Source organism: Colias philodice, chromosome 1, assembly GCF_061535455.1.
Source record: "Colias philodice isolate Cphi_HAF_F1 chromosome 1, ilColPhil1 Martin Lab GWU primary, whole genome shotgun sequence".
Taxonomy (NCBI): domain Eukaryota; kingdom Metazoa; phylum Arthropoda; class Insecta; order Lepidoptera; family Pieridae; genus Colias; species Colias philodice.
In genome coordinates this window covers 5,186,944-5,210,955 of record NC_143086.1, presented here as the reverse complement: position 1 = coordinate 5,210,955, position 24,012 = coordinate 5,186,944, and the positions used below count along the sequence as shown (strand labels likewise).

The 24,012-nt window shown below is 32.5% G+C and overlaps 1 protein-coding gene across 1 annotated transcript; it reads left to right on the top strand.

Annotated features, from left to right (window-relative positions):
* Positions 1–162: 162 nt before the first annotated feature.
* On the top strand, positions 163–18,900 carry LOC149491115 (putative cytochrome P450 305a1). Its single transcript, XM_089704150.1, has 8 exons — positions 163–292; positions 11,289–11,543; positions 12,219–12,437; positions 15,157–15,338; positions 15,656–15,752; positions 16,238–16,415; positions 17,398–17,657; positions 18,046–18,900. The coding sequence occupies exons 1-8, from the start codon at positions 205–207 to the stop codon at positions 18,222–18,224; spliced, it is 1,458 nt and encodes a 485-aa protein (XP_089560276.1). The 5' UTR covers positions 163–204; the 3' UTR covers positions 18,225–18,900.
* Positions 18,901–24,012: the final 5,112 nt, after the last annotated feature.

Below are 24,012 nucleotides of genomic sequence, written 5' to 3'. Positions count from 1 at the left end.
ATAGGCGCATAAAAATCAGGGCAAATTAATAAGTGTAGAACAATTACTACGGAACCTTGGCAATAAAGCATCAATGACACTATGATGGATGTCATTGGTTTTACGTAACCGATAGCCCCATAAAAGAATGTGTTTTGAATATACCAAGAACAGTCGCACATCGAGCGCCGAGGTACTGGCGCGTCATACTCATCATTGTACACAATGATCGCGACACTGCTTGCCGTGCTCCTCGTCACCATCCTGGGGTACATCATCAACACCGTCAGCAAACCGAGAAAATATCCACCAGGTAATTCCGACATTTTACACCCGCGGCGGCCGCTGCCAAATCTCGCCGCCTGACGACTGATGCGTTCTTATTATAGAGCCGTTGTCAACATATTTAGATAGTGTTTCTAGTTGGCAGGGCGAACGATGTGCTTGACTAATTATTTCATATTATTCGGTGATAAGATTTAAGCAAAGGACAGCGTTATCGGCGGTATCCGCTGATTGCTCTCAAATATCCTTTCGAAGTATCGGTCATTAGATAATAATTGGATTGCCTAATGTGCAAGTTGTTTAGTGGTGTCGGATATTTATTTGGAAGATGCATTTCAGATGCATATTCTGATGAAAAACTATCATAACAATGTACGTAATAAGTTGCCTGTAACCGAACATTTTTTGATAATGTGTGCATGTTGAAATATTGCGCAAAGCTGGTGTATGCAAATGATTAAAAAATAATTTGCGAAATATCTCGTTGAATTTGTAATTGAAGGTGTGAAGTGTTGGACTACCATTAGTCCAACATTACAGAAGAAAGGAAAAAAAAACCCTAGTAAATGCGGGAGTTAATCGTAATATGTATACATAATACATATTGCATAATTATTGCTAGTGGAAATATATTAAAAAATACAGGAAACTATTTATTATATATATTATGTATTATTTTCTAGCATGGTTTTATTAATGGTATAATAATACACTATATTTATTTTAAACATAATATTTAAAAATTTAATAGTAATGTAGTAAGTACTAAAATGTCTTTCTGACATCCTTTTCTCAATTGACGAATATTGTAGTGAGACTTTTCTAAAAAATTATCTATCAAAATTAAATTAAACAATGTTTTGTAATTTAATTAATCTCAAGGTTAATCTAAATATGGTGCCGCGAGATTTTGTTGTATAAATTTACTAGCTTTCCGCCGGCGGCTCCGCCCGCGGTTTCAAAGAAAAACTCGCATAGTTCCCGTTCCCGTGGAATTTCTGGGATAAAACCTATCCTATATTACTCGTGGATAATGTAGCTTTCGAATGGTGAAAGAATTTTTAAAATCGGTCCAGTAGTTTATGAGCCTATTCATTACAATCAAACAATCAAACAAACAAAGTTTTCCTCTTTATAATATTACTAGCAATGCCCTGCGGTTTCACCCGCATAGATAGCGATATCTTTACAGTGAAAAGTCTACTATAGGTCGGACTATAGGTTTAAATTTTAATCACATGAAAATCACCTTTACCCCGTCCCGCACTACGGCCTTTTTTTTTTGTTATAGTGGGGAAATCTTTCATAGATACCCACGGCCTCCAGGGGAGGGGCCGTGGGTTATGTCGGATTCCTACCGACCAAAACCCCACTGTGTTCCGTCAAGACGCATATTGGTAGAATTCCTCCATGACCCCCGCACTACGGCCTGCTCGAACAGTATACCTACTATTTTCTGTAGATTGACACTTTTAAATTCGTTATATCTTTTGAATGGAATATCCAATTCTTTTCATTTAAAAAGTATTTTGCTGGTATTGAAACAGTCTATAATAAAACATCATTTAATGGGATAAGGATTAATATATGTGTATGGATAACATGGTTTGATTACTGTCGGCACTTCTATTTACTTTGAAAACGTAAAAAAGTTGTTGTAGTAACATAACTACTGAAGATGGACATATGGTATCGCGGACTTTCTTGTAGATATTGATCCATTCTATAATACTGTAGAACATTTTTTTGTTCTATCTTCAATAGATTCCGCAGCGCACGCGATGACAGAAGTTTTATTGAGGATTTTTTTACACCTTGGGTTACATTATTGCATTTTTGGTAAGGATCTCTAATTTTTTTGAAAATGCAATATAGCCTATGTTGCTCAGTAAAGATGCAGCTTTCTAATGGTGAAAGAATTTTTGAAATCGGTCCAGTAGTTTTTGCGTGAAAACCATACATACATACATACTTACATACATACTTACAAACTTTTCCTCTTTATAATATTAGTATAGATTAAGTGTAGATTAATTGGTGATTTATTATTATACTTATGGGATTAACAAAAAAGTAATTTTAAAGCATAATCTTTTTGTCATGAATCTTTTATGTGGTAATCTATAAAATATGTTAGAACAATGGCGAATATTTTGGATTGTATTTGTTATTCGATCCGACCCGTGTGGGTATACAATTTTATTCAATACTAGGTTTCCACCCGCGGCTTCGCCCGCGCAGTCAAAGAAAAACCCGCATAGTTTTCATTCCCGTGGGATTTCCGGGATAAAACCTATCCTATGTCCTTTCTCGGGTATCAAAATATCTCTATACCAAATTTCATGCAAATTGGTTCAGTAGTTAAGGCAGACAGACAGAGTTACTTTCGCATTTATAATATTAGTATGGATTTCCGATTTGTAAAACTGCAACCTGGACAATATTGGAAATATAACAATAGGACATACGATAAGGCTATTGTCAGATCGGTGACAAAATATAATGCAAAAATTACATTTAATATAGCATTGCATATCAATCACCATGATATCTATACTAATATTATAAAGCTGAAGAGTTTGATTGTTTGTTTGAACGCGCTAATCTCAAGAACTACTGGGCCGATTTGAAAAATTATTTCGATATTAGATAGCCCATTTATCGAGGAAGGCTATAGGCTATATATCATCACGCTAAGACCAACAGGAGCGGAGTCACGCGGGTGAAACTGCGGAGCGCAGCTAGTCAATATTAAACTCTGTATTCAATTTTGACCCATCTTTCGGTTTAAAGTGGGTCAAAATCGAGTCTAAAGGAGTCGGTTACATTCAAATATACAGGTGAAGGTAATAAAAGAGTGTTCAAAAAAGTTAATAAAGAAAGTAATAATTACTTAAATAATGAAGTCATTATCAAGTGAAGGTACTGGTTTTTTGGTAATTTACTTACATTCTACATTGCTTACGTAAACAAAAAGATAATAACTAATTTAAAGTTCCTCATAATTTGTGTTTCGAGTCTGATGATCTTCCTTTGATAATCCCGTTAAAATAACAAATTCTTAAAATTTACGTAAAAAGGGTTTTTTTAAAAGTGATAAATTAATTTAAGCTTCTGTATGTCATTAGCACAGAAAGCTTGCAAAGAAGCGCGATTTTAAAACAATTACTTAATATTATAAATGCGAAAGTAACTCTGTCTGTCTGTTACTCAATCACGCCTAAACTACAAAACCAGTTTTCGTGAAATTTGGTATGGAGATATTTTGATAACCGAGAAAGGACATAGGCTACTTTTTATCCCGGGAAAATTGCGCTATCCCTGAAATCCCACGGGAACGGGATCTATGCGGATTTTTCTTTGACTGCGCGGGCGAAGCCGCGGGCGGAAACCTAGTTCAACATATTATGTTTTTAGAGATATCACTACATAGTATAAAACAAAGTCGCTTTCCCTGTCCCTATGTCCCTATGTCCCTATGTCCCTATGTCCCTTTGTACGCTTAAATCTTTGAAACTACGCAACGGATTTTGATGCGGTTTTTTTTAATAGATAGAGTGATTCAAGAGGAAGGTTTATATGTATAATAAGATCCATTAAGTAGTGGAGAAGTACTGTTATTTTTGAGGTTTCTAATGTGATGTCGTAAAAAATTACATTTATTCCGCTTACATTGCAAACGCAGGCTGAACCCTACGAGTTTTATCAAAATAATGTACTAAGTATTATACACATTGAAAAGGTCTACAGAAAAGTCCGCGATGGTATATGTCTATCTCTTATGGATAACCCACAATAACTTTTTTTTGTCATTTACTTTTTACGACAAATAATGGCTAATTTTCGAAGCGATTTTAACCAATACAGCATTAATCCTTAACCAATTAAATACCATGGATACATTGTTCATTTAATATAGATCTATATGGCCCTTTACACCGTATGATTTAAGTGAATATTTTCGAAGATATTACAGATTTAAAAATTGCAGGACGTAGCGTTTGCGGCCGCCCGGCTATGTATTTTATACCCGTGCGATGCCGGAGGCCGGAGCGGGCCGCTATATTTTTATACCTATACAACGTTCACAATTTTTCTGTAGTGTATTTAGTATCAGCATTGCACCCGTGCGAAGCCGGGGCGGGTCGCTAGTGTTTATATATTTTAGGCTTTATAATATACTAGCTGCTCCGCGTGGTTTCACCCCCGTGGCTCCACTCCTGTTAGTCGTAGCGTTATGATATATACCCTATAAACTACCTCAATAAATGGGCTATCTAACACCGAAATATTTTTTCAAATCGGACCAGTAGTTCCCGAGATTAGCGCGTTCAAACAAACAAACAAACTCTTCAGCTTTATAATATTAGTATAGATGAGATAAAAAAAACTATAAATCACATCTATGCACAAAAAATAACCCTTTTATAATGTGATTATTAAAGCAATAATCATAAAAAATAAATAATTTCGTGTCGAATGTTGTATTGTAGTATTTTATTTGAATATTATGCGCTTTTATTGCATATATTTTTTTTCTGAAGTAATGATTAATATTTAATCACATTGTTTAATATAATAAAAATTAATTGCTGAGACCCATTACTTAAAAACTTCAAATGCTTCTATAAATACACGGCCTGAACATTAAGGCTATTACAAGGAAATTTTATTGATATTGTTATCTAAACTAAAAACCATTAAATATATCAAGAATTGGACAATTACATTGGTATTAATTTTAATTTGATTGATAAAAAAGCGATACTTGCATGTAATTAATGTTCCATAAATGACTTACAATTAAAATAATCACAAGTAGGTATATCAGTAAGGCAGCGTTCGATCGATACAGTATCGTCAACTTTAATTAATGTTTCATATTGTTTTAAATACTTTTTTCTTTTAATAATGAATATATAATATGTAAAAATAAAAACATATACTTCGGTGTATACGACCTATATCTTCATAACCAGCGGTTACTCCTATATTAAGATTTCCATATATACGTATACTCTAGCCATATATCATTTTACTTTGCCATTTATTATAGAAAAGAATTTTCAACTTTGTTCGCTAATTACAAAAAGACCTGTTAAAAAAAAACTTGTATAAAATAGAATAAAATAATATAATTATATAGATGATTATGTTGATTGATTACATATTATTATGCATTTATTAATTATTTATTGATTGTGTGTAATTAAGTCATTCCTAATTAAGAAATAAGGTTATTACTTTACGAAGGATTATTTTTATCGTATTGAAACACCAACAAATAATAATTTATCGATCGGTTATAACTTAAAACATTTCTTTGATTGTTTTCCAACCTAATCTAGGAAGCTGTTCATTTATTTACCTATCTATACTAATACATATTATAAAGAGGAAAAGTTTGTAAGTATGTATGTATGTATGTATGTATGGTTTTCACGCATAAACTACTGGACCGATTTCAAAAATTCTTTCACCATTAGAAAGCTGCATCTTTACTGAGCAACATAGGCTATATTGCATTTTCAAAAAAATTAGAGATCCTTACCAAAAATGCAATAATGTAACCCAAGGTGTAAAAAAATCCTCAATAAAACTTCTGTCATCGCGTGCGCTGCGGAATCTATTGAAGATAGAACAAATAAATGTTCTACGGTATTATAGAATGGATCAATATCTACAAGAAAGTCCGCGATAGCATATGTCCATCTTCAGTAGTTATGTTACTACAACAACTTTTTTAAGTTTTCAAAGTAAATAGAAGTGCCGACAGTAATCAAACCATGTTATCCATACACATATGTTAATCCTTATTCCATTAAATGATGTTTTATTATAGATTGTTTCAATACCAGCAAAATACTTTTTAAATGAAAAGAATTGGATATTCCATTCAAAAGATATAACGAATTTTTAAAAGTGTCAATCTACAGAAAATAGTAGGTATACTGTTCGAACAGGCCGTAGTGCGGGGATCACGGAGGAATTCTACCAATATGCGTCTTGACTCTTGACGGACCACAGTGGGGTTTTGGTCGGTAGGAATCCGACATAACCCACGGCCCCTCCCCCGGAGGCCGTGGGTTATGTCTATCTATCTATGAAAGATTTCCCCACTAAAACAAAAAAAAAAGGCCGTAGTGCGGGACGGGGTAAAGGTGATTTTCATGTGATTAAAAATTAAACCTATAGTCCGACCTATAGTAGACTTTTCACTGTAACGATATCGCTATCTATGCGGGTGAAACCGCAGGGCATAGCTAGTGATTAATATAAAACATTTCAATTTAAAAAGCTTGATATGCTTGGCCTAGTTTGCGTTTAAATATATTAATAAACATAACGAGTCTAATTAGTTTTTGGTCTTGACTTCCACAACATTAATTATATTGATCAATAAATAATTAAGTTAAAAGTTTTTAAAAATGAAGGGGAAGTAATATTTCATCAAGCAAGTTAAATGACCCGATTTCTAAGCCCGATTGGCATAAATGAGCAACACGTTTAAATATTATGTATTATAAGAAATAGGCAACGTATTTATTTTATCCTCCTAACAATTTTATATCGTACAATTTGTTTTATTTATAATACAAAAAAACTGTATTATGAAATAGGCAATAATAAATCGAGCTAACTCCATTGTGCCCACTCCATATATTATCAATTTGCAGAATTTGTAATTATGACCATGATGTGCCTTTATCTCTGCGTTTTGCTATTAGGTTTTATGTTATTTAGTTTTTTTGCCCCGTTTATTTTAAATCTAGTAGTAAATTATAAAATAGATCGTTGCTGTTAACGTATAAAACATTTCATTCTGGATTTTTTAATATACCTATGTAAACTTTTTTTTTTTTTTTTTTTAAACCTACCCCTAAGCACAGAATGCCTAAGTAAGAAGGAAAGTTTTTCAAGTTACATAATTGTGCGAGTCTGCGAAATGCGCAATATTCCAGCCAGAGAATACATACGTACTCCATACATTCCTTCGACTAAGGATTAGCTTTTGACTGACTAGCAAGTGGAGACGGCTGACAGACGTCACCGTTTCACGTTTCAACCCAAGTTTCAAACGCATCCCCACTGCATGTCAAAGTAATGTCAAAGCCTCTACAACGTTTGATGTTACCCGGGATTCATTTACAATCGGTTTGTTCCTTGCTACATGTTAATCAAAGTGAAATCGATATTCCAGTAGTAGGAATACAATTACTAGTATAGTATCATATTATTTGTGGTACAATAATACTAATGAGAAGACATGTGTGTAAATCTAAATCTAACTAAATAATTAAGGTTTTACAGGGGAAAACCACTCTTTAGTTACTAAATTTTGTAGTAACTAAAGAGTGGTTTTCCCCTAGTAATAGTAGTAGAGTAGTAAAAGTTGCTTAGCAATAAGGCCGCCTCTTGTACAAGCTATGTCTTCCTTTTGTATTTTAATGTTATTTTTGTCCTAATTTTGTTTGTGCGATAAAGTGTTATAAATATAAATAAATAAATAAATAAATAAAGCACGAAATACTTATTTCAAATACAATATTTACTGGTGAATTCTAAGTATGTATAAAAATATTGTAATTACTGTAAAATTGTCTAAAAAATCTAATCAGATACCATAATACGATCAAAAATTATTTGAGAAAATGTAGTCCTCACGTATTTGCTTTTCTGTGAGGGGTTTATACATTAGGTACCTAATAACTTTTAGGAAATGCACAATTATGTATTAAAAATTTTTACGAATACTTAAAACAATATTATTTAAAAATTCAGAGAATTTCTGGCGTATTTTATACGCAAAAACCTGTTAAAGTGTGGCAATTAGTAAAGATTAGAATGTGTTCAAATTCACTGAATACCCTGAGTAGTTTTGTAGACTCGCCTTTGTAGATTTCCCGGGATAAATTCTAGCGCAGCTTAATTCTTCTTTTTTATTCAGAATTTTTGTAATTGTATAAAACACATTTTATGTTAAAGGCTCGTGTTTCTGTAGAAACATTATTCATTGTGTGGAATAAGTTTGTTGTCAGTCATGTTTGATAAACTAATTTAGCTGTAATGTTAGTATTCCCGTTGCAAAATGCAGTAAAGGTTAATTTTTCAACTTTATATGAATAGGTTTACAATTAGACAATTGTATAATTTGTTTGATTCATATTATAGGTAATTAATGGCTATCATATAAATATCTATTTGGGCTTTCAACTTACGCGTATATAAAAAAAAAAACTTATAGTATATTCCCTTTTATTATGAATAAATATTGATATTTGATAGCGATAAAATTTAGATAAAATCGGTCCTTTTGCTTTTTTTAAAGATGCATAATACAGTAAGCATACCTACTGTTTATTTTAAACATGGTCAAATGAAAATTTACAGTAACAAACTATAATACTATTATGTATTCTTCATAGTGAGTACAATATATATTATGTATATTAAACATTTTCATTATTTTATCTGAATTGTTACAACTAAATCTTTGCTGTATAATATAGAATTATTATTTTCATTTGAAACTTCTGCAGCAAAACAGACTTTTAAATTGTCCATTAAAAGGCGCGGTTCTGTATTTCATGGGTCTTAACAAAGTGTGGCTGAAGTTTTGCTGACTGCCCCTTCAGGGAATACGGAATGTAACGTTACTCAAGTTAGGAAGTTGTTACATCGTGCCCCGAGGCGTACGGGGAGGTCCTCAACTCTCGGTCGTGTTATATTTTCATTCGAACGGATTTATGATGGAACACTTTTCATGTTCTATGAATTACCTACAATCATCCAAATGTTGTTTTAGGAGTCTTTTATAGAAGCATTTTGCATTCATTCAATTACTGATATGTAAAATATAGCTATTTACAATTGTTAAACGTAAATGGATAAGTAAATAAAGTGGGACCAAACTTTATTATTATAATAGTATAAAAGCTTCTATACCAAGTGCTTTTTCCCAATAACAATTTTTTCCTGCCTATTTTAATATATGACCTATTTTCCTGAAGAATTTAATATCGTCGGGGCGTCTATAAAAGACGTTAGCCGGTCAACGATCGCATTATCAATACATATTATAATATATTTACTAAGAAATATGTTTCTTATAATATTTATACTCGATAATATTTAAGGATAAAATATTACGAGTGCCACGAAAAATTCATAATATTTACATACATTTTTGGGAATGATGAAAACAAACATTTAAATTTAAATGTAACTACATAATTAATTGTATTCAATGATCGACTTTTACATTATTGATACATACATTTTATCGTTAATTAATTTTGTATTGGTATTTTGGCATACTTACATATGTATTTCTTGTTCTCATTTAAATGTGTTGTTAAACTCGAGATAATATTTAATTGAAATCATTAATTAACAGGGTTATCGATATTAATGTACTACATTTTAGTGAAATTGTTTCTTGTTTGAACGAAAAAAAATGTTCATATTAATTAATCTATTTGTCTGTTTTATATAATAAAAAGTCAAAGACTTAATGGCCGATTAAAAAATTATGCGTAGGTATATGTTTAATAAAAGCACACTTAACGTTAACATAACTTTGCATTTCTTAAACCAAAGGCCATTGAATCAACTGTTAGCTTTGAATTGATTTATCCCAAGTCAGAGCTTTACTTCGAGTAAACAAGATCAAAGCCTTCAAGAGAGATCTTTCGCATCGTTAGTACAATGTTCTGCATTGATAAATCACTAAATTAGAATAATACCATTATGTATATATCTGATTCATGTTCATAGTTTAGTAGCTTTGCAATTTTATTTAAAAGTTAATTTATTTTTAAACATAACAATCCATACTAATATTATAAATGTGAAAGTAACTCTGTCTGTCTGTCTGTTACTCAATCACGCCTTAACTACTGAACCAATTTGCATGAAATTTGGTATAGAGATATTTTGATACCTGAGAAAGGACATAGGATAGGTTTTATCCCGGAAATCCTACGAGAACGAGTTTTTCTTTGAAAACATGGGCAAAGCCGCGGGCGGAAAGCTAGTTAACTATAAATAAACATTTAAAGATAATGCGCAGCAATTCTTAATTTACGATACTTTGAAAATAATATATTCATAACATCACAATTCACAAATAATTGGTAAAAAAATTTATGATACCATAATTAAATACAACTTTCCAAATAAAGCACTTGTGGAAAACGAAAGGGAAAACGTTAGATAAAACTTAATTAACACTTATTAAGAATAGCAGAAATTGTAAATCAAACTAGTCATTGACTAGTTATTAGAACATACTGGCTAATTAAAGAATTAGGGCTTCTCTGTTTTATGCGCACCCAACATAAACAAAACGTGATATTTGATATTGACATTGAATTGTATTAATAATAATTATTGGCATTGAAAATGAATATTTCCCGTTATCAAGTTAAAGAAGAAATTCATTTTGTATTTGCAAAGAGCTCAAAGAGGAATTTAAAACACTTTTAAAATGAGGAAAATAAGCATAATTTATTTGCGCAAGAATTTCTAAACAAATTGAATATTTCATATTTCTCTGATAGCTCTTTGCCTTTGAAAGGAATGTCCTGGAAAATATTTCTCTCTGTCATTGAAAATATAACTTATTATCGGTGTTTAATTTTGCATTAATGACTTCTTTTTTGTATTCATTTACTTCTTTCCTTATGAATAGTCCTTGTTTTAAAAATACTACCGATTCGTATTTAAATACTTATTATTATTGAAAAAAATCGACACGCAATTCGATAGTTACTTTTAGAAATTTAAACTAAGTACTTAACATCAAATTTTCACTTACTTTTTATGCCAAAAATATATTCTTTGATTTTAGTAGTTAACTGCCGGAAATAATTACTGAAATTATATTAATGAGGCAGGATTCGATTGGGTTTTTCGCGTTCCTGAACCGTAGTTCGAATCAAGATCGATTTTTTCTATTCTTTAAAAAAATTTAAATAAATATTTATAAGCATTTTAATGCCAAACATCTTTTTTCCTTACAGGTCCTAAATGGTATCCGTTCGTAGGATCGAGCGCGATCGCCCAAAAAGTAACGCTACAATATGGCTCCCAGTGGAAAGGATTTTCCCATTTGGCCAAAGAATATTCGACCCAAGTGCTCGGATTAAAGCTGGGTTCCGAACTTGTTGTTGTCGTGTTTGGAGAGAAAAATTTACGAAAAGTTTTCACTGAAAAGGAGTATGAGGGCCGACCAGATAGCTTTTTTATACGGCAAAGATGTTTGGGCAAAAGATTGGGTGAGAATTTAGTATATCTTTACATTATTGCTATTATAAAAACATTACTGTATTTAATGGGCTATGTATTGGTGGAAGAAATTCAGAAATCGGCGAAGTCATTTTGGTGTTAATCGTCAGCATTTTCTGAAAATTTTAATCTTGTATGACGTGTATTTAAACACAATTTTCACATTGACGTTTTTGAGAAATTAGTTTTAATGAAAAAATGAGATAAAAGTTATTGTGTAACTAAAGTGTGTTCTTATCAATAAGTGAATTTTTAATAATTTCCTGTTATTAGGTACTTTCGTCATTAATCGCTTGGTAAAAAAAAATGTAGCATTATATTTAAGTACCTAGATTACTATTGCATTATAAGTGTTTTTACCTATATTAAGTACCTACCCACTATAAAAAGGTCACAATTTAGAACTTACTAGTTCCAGCAAAGTGCTCATTAACACAATTTCGTACAATTACGGAAAAAGAACCAAGGTCCGGTTCGTTTCAATTCAACAGTCTAAAATTTCTATTTTGCGAAATAAATCACGTATTTCTTCGCTCACTTGCGAGCTCTGATTTGTCAAAGAGCATTTGATGCAAAATATTATCGACCTTAACTCCGAAGACATATAGGTTGTATTCCATCAACCCAGCCCGGACAGCCTATTAATATAATAAATCTACTCTCAGGTATTACCTTTGTCGATGGCCCTTTGTGGAGAGAGCATCGCCAGTTTACGGTGAAGAATTTGAAAAATGTCGGATTCGGTAAAACCGCGATGGAGACAGAGATTCAGACTGAATTGCAAAACATTTTGGAGTACATCGAGAAGAGTAAAACAAAAGCCATCAATCCGAAAGTGATACTTGCGGCGTCTGTTATGAATATTCTATGGAAATACACTGCAGGTGAGCCTTGGCAATCGTATTGTAATAAATAATAATAATTATTGTATAAAAATTACAATAAGATGACGTCTGTAATTAATACGGTAATTAAAAATATGATAAATGAAGCTGATTAAAGGCGCGATTAAACGACGCGGGCTAGCCCGATCCTACACGAGCCGAGCCGTCCGTGGAGATGCGGCTCGGCTAAATACGGACGCAAGCCTGCTCGTAAACGACGCGGGGTAGCATGATCCTACGCCAGCCGAGCCGTCCGTGGCGGCTATACATCGCGCTGTTGAACCGAGCTGTCCGCTTGTTCGTTCTTCGTCGCGCGCTCTGTGACATCTGCCCCCCTAGTCAAGTGGCTTTCTGTTAGCGTAGCGTTCAATAGAATAGACTACAAATGTATGAGATTGACGTAACCTGTAGATATGTTTATCTACAGCCTACGTCAATCTCATACATTCGTAGTCTATTCTATTGAACGCTACGCTAACAGAAAGCCACTTGACTAGGGGGGCTGTTTAGACGGCGCGTATTAAGGGGGCGCATAAAGCAAAATAACCAATCTTCTATTAGATGATACGTGTAATATGCAAGACCAAATCTAAAAAATAAAATATATATCAAACTAGATGATATGTTCAACGATTCTGTTTAATCAAAAACATAAAATATTAAAATTTACTCGATAAAAAAAAATCACCAAGTTAGCTCTCACACTTTTACGTTTTCTACTTGACATGGTAATACTTATTATGATTTTTTTTTCATAAACAATTATATTAAAACATTTGCAAGATATTTGTCAGAGCATTTTGTGTAATTACTTTTAGTTTTGGTTTTATCTGCGATAAACCACTTTTATCGTGACAAAATCAAACGTTTATCTCGAGAAAAAAAGAGCGCCAAATAAACCGATAGTAAACCGAAGATAAACCACTTTTGGCGCTCTTTTTTTCTCGAGATAAACGTTTGATTTTGTCACGATAAAAGTGGTTTATCGCAGATAAAACCAAAACTAAAAGTAATTACACAAAATGCTCTGACAAATATCTTGCAAATGTTTTAATATAATTGTTTATGAAAAAAAAATCATAATAAGTATTACCATGTCAAGTAGAAAACGTAAAAGTGTGAAAATTAGAGCTAACTTGGTGATTTTTTTTTATCGAGTAAATTTTAATATTTTATGTTTTTGATTAAACAGAATCGTTGAACATAATATCATCTAGTTTGATATATATTTTATTTTTTAGATTTGGTCTTGCATATTACACGTATCATCTAATAGAAGATTGGTTATTTTGCTTTATGCGCCCCCTTAACACAAGCCGAGCCGCAGATGGCGCGCGCGCCTTTGATCTGTGTCGAAAAAACCGACAAGTGATGGATCGTGCAAACTTTGCCGAGCCGCGCTGAGCGCAGTTGTTTACACAGCGTGTGGCGCGGCGAACCACGAGCGGAGCCAGGCTCGGCTCGCGTGTTTGCGCGCCGTTTAAACGCTTAAGAGGTCATTATAATTAATTATAATTACCTTTATTACATTTACTTTTTTATAAATCCTACTACTATTATATAGGCGAAAGTTTGTAAGTATGGATGTTTGTTACTCTTTCACGTAAAAACTACTGAATGGATTTGAATGAAACTTTACCACAATATATCTTATAATTAATCAGAATAACACATAGGATAGGTTTTATCCCGGAAATCCCGTGGGTGGAAAGCTAGTTATATATATAATTATACTAGCTTTCCGCCCGAGGCTTCGCCCGCGTTTTCAAAGAAAAACCCGTTCCCGTGGGATTTCCGGGATAAAACCTATCCTATGTGTTAATCCAAGTTACCCTCTATATGTGTGCTTAATTTCATTGTAATCGGTTCAGTAGTATTTGCGTGAAAGAGTAACAAACATCCAGACATACAAACTTTCGCCTTTATAATAGTATTAGGATTTACTTTTTTCCCACATTTTTATAGATATTATTATTTAGTCCTAGATGGACTAAATTGACGATTGTTCAATTTGCCTCGTGTAAGTACATTTTGCAGTCTGAATTGGTGGTTTAAATGTAAACGAAGTGGTGGGTGTTCTCAGCGTCGGATACACGAGGAAAGTTTTTAAAATAATTATAACAGCTAGATGAATAGAGAGTGAAGGCGTTCATTAAAACCACTATTCAAACTGTTTCTTTATGCTGAAGAGTTATTTAGAATACGTAAACTCCTATTAGTGCATGAGATATATTTTACTGAAGCATTTATAATATTAAAATGACGAATTTGTCTTTTTGTGAATAAAGTGACATTTTGATTTAAATGAAAGTAGACTAATAATTTGCGTTCGTCTTGTGTTTTTTGTTGTTTGATTATAAAAATCCAGTTATTTAATTTTAGAATTTTATGATTATATTCTTGAAATCATCAGTTTTCCTTAATAGTCGCATCTGTGCGTAATATTTGATTATAGCATTCAGATTTGTTTAAAAAGCCAAAACGTCTAGACTCTAGAGTATACCTACCTAATTTCCTTCTTCGGCTACTCACGTACCCACCGCAGGGGCAATATAGGAACAATCTCGGTTACGCGGCGGTCGGAACAATTTCAGTTGTCCTCTAAATTGCCCCTGCTGGCTGCTTGCCTATACACATTACAATTAAGTCATCAAGGTGCCCCAATATTGCCCCGTCTGCAGGTACGTGAGTAGCCGGCTTTATACACATTTTGTTTCAGGCGAAAGAATAAAAGAAGATCGTTTGCAATACGTTATAGATTTATTCAGTAAGAGATCCAAGGCATTTACAATCGCAGGCGGTTGGTTGAATCAATGGCCTTGGATTAGATTCATTTTTCCTAAACTAAGTGGATACACGCTCATCAAAAACTTGAACCAGCAAATATCTGATATTATTGAGGTTAGTATATTCTTAATTAAGTTCACTTACTTAATTTTCAATGCAAGAAATATGTGGAATATTTTTACACCTTTATTGTAAATTATTTTCAAGGCAACAATGCATTGACTGCCTTACTTCTATTTTTACTAAAACTTTCTACTTTCTATTTTTACTTAACTTCACAAAAAATATGCTTTACGTTGTTGATTTTTTTTTATAGATTAAAAAAAATGTTAATTTATACGCTATAAGTCGTAAATTAATAAATGCCTAGTATTTTTAGTTTTTAATGATTGATAAAAAAATTATACTGGTTATTTTTGATTATTTTAAAGGAAACGGTTAACAAGCACAAAAACGGATTAGTTCCGGGAAGCGATTTTATCTATAGTTTTCTTGAAGAGATGAAGGAAAATAACGTGAGCTTTCACGGTAAGTCTGTTATAGAAGAGGTACAGGTTATTTTTAGATCAAGTATACATACTCTTTTTAAGTGATATTCCATGATATTTTACCTCGTATTTTGCTTTTGATTGTGTTTCCCACTTCAAAGACTTCCTACATTTCGTCCTACTCCTCACTACCCACTCTTACCAATCATTTTATTTAATAGCTTACATTTGAATTGATGTGTGAATATATTCTTAGATATGGTTATTAAAGTAAACTCCATTTGAATGAGTTCATTCCAATTATTTTCTTACATGCTTGCCCTTTTCCGTTCAGTATCTTTTTAAGTGATATTCCATGATATTGTAGTCTAAAAATAAGCTTAAAGACAACTTAACTCAAAGAAATGCTTCAAAGAAAACTTGTCCCAACTTTATCTCGCTCCATACACAAACAATTCGAACTGGAACCGAAGCATTTGCCAACATTTGCTACTATTGGCCTCAATTTAAAACAATTGCTTCCAGAGGAACAATTAAAGGCCATTTGTCTCGACATTTTGATCGCGGGCGCGCAAACTACAAGCAATGTGCTGGAATTCGCGATTCTCAGCCTTATTAGACATAAACATATACAAGAGAAAGTGTATGACGAAATACATAGTGTTATAGGGGAGGATACACCGAGTTGGAATGATAGTAACAGGTAATTTTTTATATTTAACTCTTATAAAACTGAAATTGGTGATAGTTTGGAGGTTAGGGATTTAGAGGTGCATTATGAAGATGCTAAATGTGTCTGGGTGTTAATTATCTATATAAGTATTTATTTAAAAATTATATATGTATGTTTATCAGCCATCTGGTTTCCATAACACAAGCGAAAGCTTAGTATGGGATCAGATCGTGCCGTGTGTGAATATAGTCCTGAAATATTTATTTAGTATTTATTTATTTATTTATCAAAGGAATGTATGTCTTTCTTATTAGCAGACATTTAGTACTTGAAACAGGTAGGATTAAAATCAGTGAAATAGTTTAAGTTAGGTTGATTTTAAATGATTGAGACAGTAAATTGGTTAATCTATTTGTGTTAAAGCCAATGAAGTACTGAAATGTAGTTTATTATTTAACTAAAGTATTCAAAACAGTGACTGCACTTATTATTGCATTATACTAGTTGCGTGTAAAAACCTTTATTTGTAACCTTTATCTTTTATTATATTTAAGACCCGAAATCCGCTGAATAGTCTATGCTTTTTGAATTAATACGATGTTTAACTTGCTTTTTTCAGCAAGTACTCAGTTTCGAAAAGTGACCTTTTCAAAAAACTAATTGAATAGAAGCCGCTGAATGTGTTTTATGAAAGAATGTAGCGGCCAGGAGCTTTTTCGATGGAGTAGCAATTTATTCCGAAGCGAAAATCTCTTTTTATAGTGTTTCATCCATTGAAGTCGGATTCTATTTTAAGCTATTTTAACGATTCCAGTTGTCAAAAGAGTTTGAAACGGAAGACATTTGAAAGGCCCGTTTTTGGTTATTAGGTTCTTATGTTCGTAATGAACAATGGAAGTGCAATTTGGTTTAAAATCATGGCGTAAGCTGAAAATTTAAGTCGACAAAAATGTCTAGAGTATTATAACTTTCAAATTCTTCTAAATGCTCTAATTAAGATCACAATTTACAGATTACTATACACAATGGCGTTTTTACTAGAAGTCCAAAGGTTCTATACTATAGCGCCTCTTGCTGGTCCGAGACGTGTTCTCGAAGAAACAACTATTGAAGATTACGTATTACCGAAGAATACTACAGTATTATTGTCAATTGGGGACGTTCATTTTAGTCCCGATTTATGGGACGAACCTAATAAATTCAATCCAGAAAGGTTTTTGGATTCTAGTGGGAAATTGGTCAATACTGAACACTTTTATGGATTTGGTCTGGGTAAGATTTTGTATTAACTTTGATAAATGTTTAATGATTGGCTAGGGGAGTTCGATAATTGATGATAGGATTTTTTGTAGTAACTGCGGAAACGGATGTTCCTAAAATAAAATTTACGAATAATGTAGAAACATGTCCTTTGTACCTTATTTTTGAGTTGTAAAAATCGAAGTCGCTCTGTAGACGAAGTCAGTTATTACTTATTACCCCTTTCAGCAAAGAGATTTTAAAATTTTTCTGATTCTTTATTGAAATTTAGTTTTTGAGTAGTTCTAGAGAATTAGGCAGTGTTTTTTTTTAATTTTACTAAATGAAAAACAAAGGGATATTCTTTGTGTAATCTTATCATCTATATTAGGTATTATTTATTGTGGTTTATATTTTACAGGTCGAAGACGCTGTCCCGGTGATTCCTTAGCAAAATCATTTATTTTCATAGTGTTAGTGGGCATCGTGCAAAAATATAGAATAGAGAGTGAAAATGGCGTCTTACCTGCTGAAGAGCCAATTATTGGATTAATATCTGGAGCGCGGCCGTTTTCCGCCGAATTCATTCCACGTTTCTGACTTAATTTGAATAAAAATAGTATAATATTTTAGCGAATTGAATGAATGATCAAAAGTTGCGTAATGAATGCGTAATTATCTAAATTATTTTGTGCTCATGTTCATAGATTTAAATACAGGGATGTCTTTCTTCTATCTTTATATTGAACACAATAAAAAGTTTTTCTAATATTATAAAGTTATTATGACCATCAGGTTTATAAATAAAAGTATTTGTTTGTATTGTCCGAAGTAATTAGTACTTTTCATGAAATTTTACGAAAAAATTGAAGGCGTAAATGAAAAGATTCCTGAAAATTTTTAATTATAATGGTTCAATAAAAATATTTTTTTTCACAGTCATACAATTTCTCACACCAAATATATTATGTAATATAATTTTATTTAAGTACACAATGCACTGTATTATTATTTCTGCCGTTTAGAAACAGTATCGTCAGTTTACAAAATAAGCTTGTTTTGTACTATGAGAGTGAGAAATTCTTGGTTAGTTTGTTAGTATTGTTTAAAATGTATGAAATATGGAGTTTATTTTCTTTTGGAAATTGTCTATTTACAGCATCCATAGGCGAGAATTTGTAAATTGACGACGCCGTTTTGTAAACGAATATTATAATAAATAATTTTTAATAGCGATAAATTATTGAAATAAATTTTAGTCTGGAATACGTATAAACATGTTTTTTATTAACCTCATAGTACGCCTGTGTCTAGTAGGTTAAATGATGATGATTTGTTTCCAAGTCCATTCGAAGTAAAAGTTTCACTCACAATCGTTCCATCGGTCCCACGGTGCGACGGATAGACAGTGACAAACTGTACAAAGATACTCACGGTCACCAATCACATAGGTGCTGTATCCAAGAAGCTTATATCTAATACACTGGAGATTTCAGTATGAACATTAACTTGTAACAAGAAAATATGACCTTGAATGACGCCTGTATGGTTTTTTATCCCTTTCACACCTAACTTGCCAAGTTATCACTTTGTTCGGACATGTCAAATAACTGAATATCAAACAGTAGATAATTAATTATACTGATTCTACAGTAACTGTATACAGGGTGTAATCGTTAAGTGTGCACAGGCGATTATTCCGTAACTATTGCAGATATCAAAAAACTTTAAACTGATATCGAAAGCCCTCTACCTAATGAGTAATATGACAATACTAACTTTTTAAAAATAAAACGGGGAATATCCAAAAATTTTACATCAAACACGCCAATTCTTATTTAACCTTCCTATACTCGCGCGTTGGTCTGTGAGACCGACGAAACACATTTTCGTAATTATTTTTATGCAGGTAAATCCTGTGAAGTCGAGTTCCTTGCTAGTTTCCGGATTTGGGGCTAACTTCATTTTAGTGCGTGGTCGGCAGAAGTTCACGTGTCATAGCATTTGGCGCCAATCGGTCCATGAGACCGACGCGAGTATAGGTGCAACTTTTTGTGTAAGTATTAATATTATTATATATTTTGTACATTTATATATTTTTACAGACTTTGAATACTTTATGAAGTATGTATAGTAAAATATATGTATGAATGTTGCTCTAAATTATATTTTGACCAATTTTTTAGGCCATACTTCATGTCAAAATGAACGATGATCAAATCAGATTGTTGCTGGAAGAATCAAGTTCTGGTTCTGCTATGAAGACGAAAATGACAGTGAGGTGGAAGACAACGTGGAGGTACAAGAAGAGACATACGACACCGAGCAAGACGATGACAATGAAGAGATATCTGAGGAAAAACACGGTGAAAGTTCCCGTGATTTTTACTTGGGAAAAGATGGACAGACAAGGCTCAAAACTAAGCCAAACATAGATAAATATGTGCTTTGATATGTTTAATATTATTATTTACAAGTTTATTTTGTTTTGAAAAAGAAGTTCTGTTTTTAATTTAGTTTTCCCTAGTACTTAAGAAAAACATCTCAAATTCGAGGACTGATTTGTGATAGACTATAATATAAGTCAGTAAAATAATTAATAAACTAAGTATGATCAATACTATGTATTTTGTTTCAGTACATCCTAAACTTTAAAAAAATTGTTATAGTTTTCGGTTTTCTTAGTTAATATATATAGTGAAGGGGTAAACACTATCGGTCTGTGACACCGTGCGCGAGTTTCACTCACAATAGGTGTAACAAAAACTGGCGCGAGTATAGGAAGGTTAACAAATCTTATCCTCACTAAGTTATCTTACAGAATACCATTCTTACAAATCCCTATATGATACAACAATACATTAAAAACAACCAACTCAATTAGCTTAATCTTAATCACAATTCACAGTATTTAAAAGCTAATATGTTATAATAATATAGTATGATGTACCTAATGGTTTCTTCCACGATCTTCTTACAGCCAATGATGATTGTACAGTAGAGGGACGAACGAAACCACCAACGTAACCTAAGCAAAACACAGGTTAAGTATGATGGTTTCATTACGTACCCACCTACTGCTTGAAGTTTCTTTATTTAGGATTCCGATCATCGTCCCCTATTATCTTGCAAAATCTGAAGGTGATTATATCAGCAGGCATGGTTTTTTGTATGGAGTAGTTGATCAGCCATGCGGGACCCACGGTGCGAAATACAGACGGTTAGATACGCATAAAAGTGCACAGGTTGACTAATCACAACCTTGAGCACTTTCCGGCGGTGAAACAGTCTGTAAGCTTCAGCGTCATGTTGATTGAATTATAGATTCATATTATTCCGAATTTTGTAGAAAAAATGAAGACATTATATTGTATAGGAGAATATAATTTTAAATTCCAAAGTTATAATTTTTTATAATTTTCACTTCGACTAAAATAGTATCTAAATAACAAGAAGATAAAACACAAATACATTTTTTGTTAGTTATAATATATTTATAAAGTAAATAAATTTAAATTTTTGTACAAGGAGTTTTGTTGAAATACCGTTACTTTTATTAATTAACCAATATTATCCTCACTAAGCTATCTTACATAATACCATTCTTACAAATCCCTATAAGATACAACAATACATTAAAAACAACCAACTCAATTAGCTTAATCTTAATCACAGTATTTAAAAGCTAATATGTTATAAGGGTAGTATGATGAACCTAATGGTTTCTTCCACGATCTTCTTACAGCCAATGATGATTGTACAGTAGAGGGACGAACGAAACCACCAACGTAACCTAAGCAAAACACAGGTTAAGTATGATGGTTTCGTTACGTACCCACCTACTGCTTGAAGTTTCTTTATTTAGGATTCCGATCATCGTCCCCTATTATCTTGCAAAATCTGAAGGTGATTATATCAGCAGGCATGGTTTTTTGTATGGAGTAGTTGATAAGCCATGCGGGACCCACGGTGCGAAATACAGACGGTTAGATACGCATAAAAGTGCACAGGTTGACTAATCACAACCTTGAGCACTTTCCGGCGGTGAAACAGTCTGTAAGCTTCAGCGTCATGTTGATTGAATTATAGATTCATATTATTCCTAATTTTACAGAAAGAATGAATATAATTTTAAATGCCAAAGTTATAATTTTTTATAATTTTCACTTCGACTAAAATAGTATCTAAATAACAAGAAGATAAAACACAAATACATTTTTTGTTAGTTATAATATATTTATAAAGTAAATAAATTTAAATTTTTGTACAAGGAGTTTTGTTGAAATACCGTTACTTTTATTAATTAACCAATATTATCCTCACTAAGCTATCTTACATAATACCATCCTTACAAATCCCTATAAGATACAACAATACATTAAAAACAACCAACTCAATTAGCTTAATCTTAATCACAGTATTTAAAAGCTAATATGTTATAAGGGTAGTATGATGAACCTAATGGTTTCTTCCACGATCTTCTTACAGCCAATGATGATTGTACAGTAGAGGGACGAACGAAACCACCAACGTAACCTAAGCAAAACACAGGTTAAGTATGATGGTTTCGTTACGTACCCACCTACTGCTTGAAGTTTCTTTATTTAGGATTCCGATCATCGTCCCCTATTATCTTGCAAAATCTGAAGGTGATTATATCAGCAGGCATGGTTTTTTGTATGGAGTAGTTGATCAGCCATGCGGGACCCACGGTGCGAAATACAGACGGTTAGATACGCATAAAAGTGCACAGGTTGACTAATCACAACCTTGAGCACTTTCCGGCGGTGAAACAGTCTGTAAGCTTCAGCGTCATGTTGATTGATTTATAGATTCATATTATTCCGAATTTTGTAGAAAAAATGAAGACATTATATTGTATAGGAGAATATAATTTTAAATTTCAAAGTTATAATTTTTTATAATTTTCACTTCGACTAAAATAGTATCTAAATAACAAGAAGATAAAACACAAATTCCTTTTTTTTTAGTTATAATATATTTATAAAGTAAATAAATTTAAATTTTTGTACAAGGAGTTTTGTTGAAATACCGTTACTTTTATTAATTAACCAATATTATCCTCACTAAGCTATCTTACATAATACCATTCTTACAAATCCCTATAAGATACAACAATACATTAAAAACAACCAACTCAATTAGCTTAATCTTAATCACAGTATTTAAAAGCTAATATGTTATAAGGGTAGTATGATGAACCTAATGGTTTCTTCCACGATCTTCTTACAGCCAATGATGATTGTACAGTAGAGGGACGAACGAAACCACCAACGTAACCTAAGCAAAACACAGGTAAAGTATGATGGTTTCGTTACGTACCCACCTACTGCTTGACGTTTCTTTATTTAGGACTCCGATCATCGTCCCCTATTATCTTGCAAAATCTGTAGGTGATTATATCAGCAGGCATGGTTTTTTGTATGGAGTAGTTGAGCAGCCATGCGGGACCCACGGTGCGAAATACAGACGGTTAGACACGCTTAAAAGTGCACAGGTTGACTAATCACAACCTGGTGCACTTTTAAGCGATGAATCAGTCTGTAAGCTTCAGCGTCATGTTGATTGAATTATAGATTCATATTATTTCTAATTTCACAGAAAGAATAAGACATTATAGTAAAGGAGAATATAATTTTAAATGCCAAAGTTATAATTTTTTATATTTTTCACTTCGACTAAAAACAGTACCTAAATAACAAGAAGATAAAACACAAATACATTTTTTGTTAGTTATAATATATTTATAAAGTAAATAAATTTAAATTTTTGTACCAGGAGTTTTGTTGAAATAAAATAACTCTTATTAAACCAATATTATCCTCACTAAGTTGTCTTCCAGAATACCATTCTTACAAATCCCTATAAAATACAACAATAGATTAAGAACAACCAAAACAATTAGCTTAATCTTAATCACAGTATTTAAAAGCTAATATGTTATAAGGGTAGTATGATGAACCTAATGGTTTCTTCCACGATCTTCTTACAGCCAATGATGATTGTACAGTAGAGGGACGAACGAAACCACCAACGTAACCTAAGCAAAACACAGGTTAAGTATGATGGTTTCGTTACGTACCCACCTACTGCTTGAAGTTTCTTTATTTAGGATTCCGATCATCGTCCCCTATTATCTTGCAAAATCTGAAGGTGATTATATCAGCAGGCATGGTTTTTTGTATGGAGTAGTTGATCAGCCATGCGGGACCCACGGTGCGAAATACAGACGGTTAGATACGCATAAAAGTGCACAGGTTGACTAATCACAACCTTGAGCACTTTCCGGCGGTGAAACAGTCTGTAAGCTTCAGCGTCATGTTGATTGATTTATAGATTCATATTATTCCGAATTTTGTAGAAAAAA

Coding starts and splice junctions, on each gene's coding strand:
- LOC149491115 (XM_089704150.1), top strand. CDS start 205: ATGATCGCGACACTGCTTGCCGTGCTCCTCGTCACCATCCTGGGGTAC. Junction 293..11,288: donor ACCGAGAAAATATCCACCAG/GTAATTCCGACA, acceptor TTTTCCTTACAG/GTCCTAAATGGTATCCGTTC. Junction 12,438..15,156: donor TCTATGGAAATACACTGCAG/GTGAGCCTTGGC, acceptor ATTTTGTTTCAG/GCGAAAGAATAAAAGAAGAT.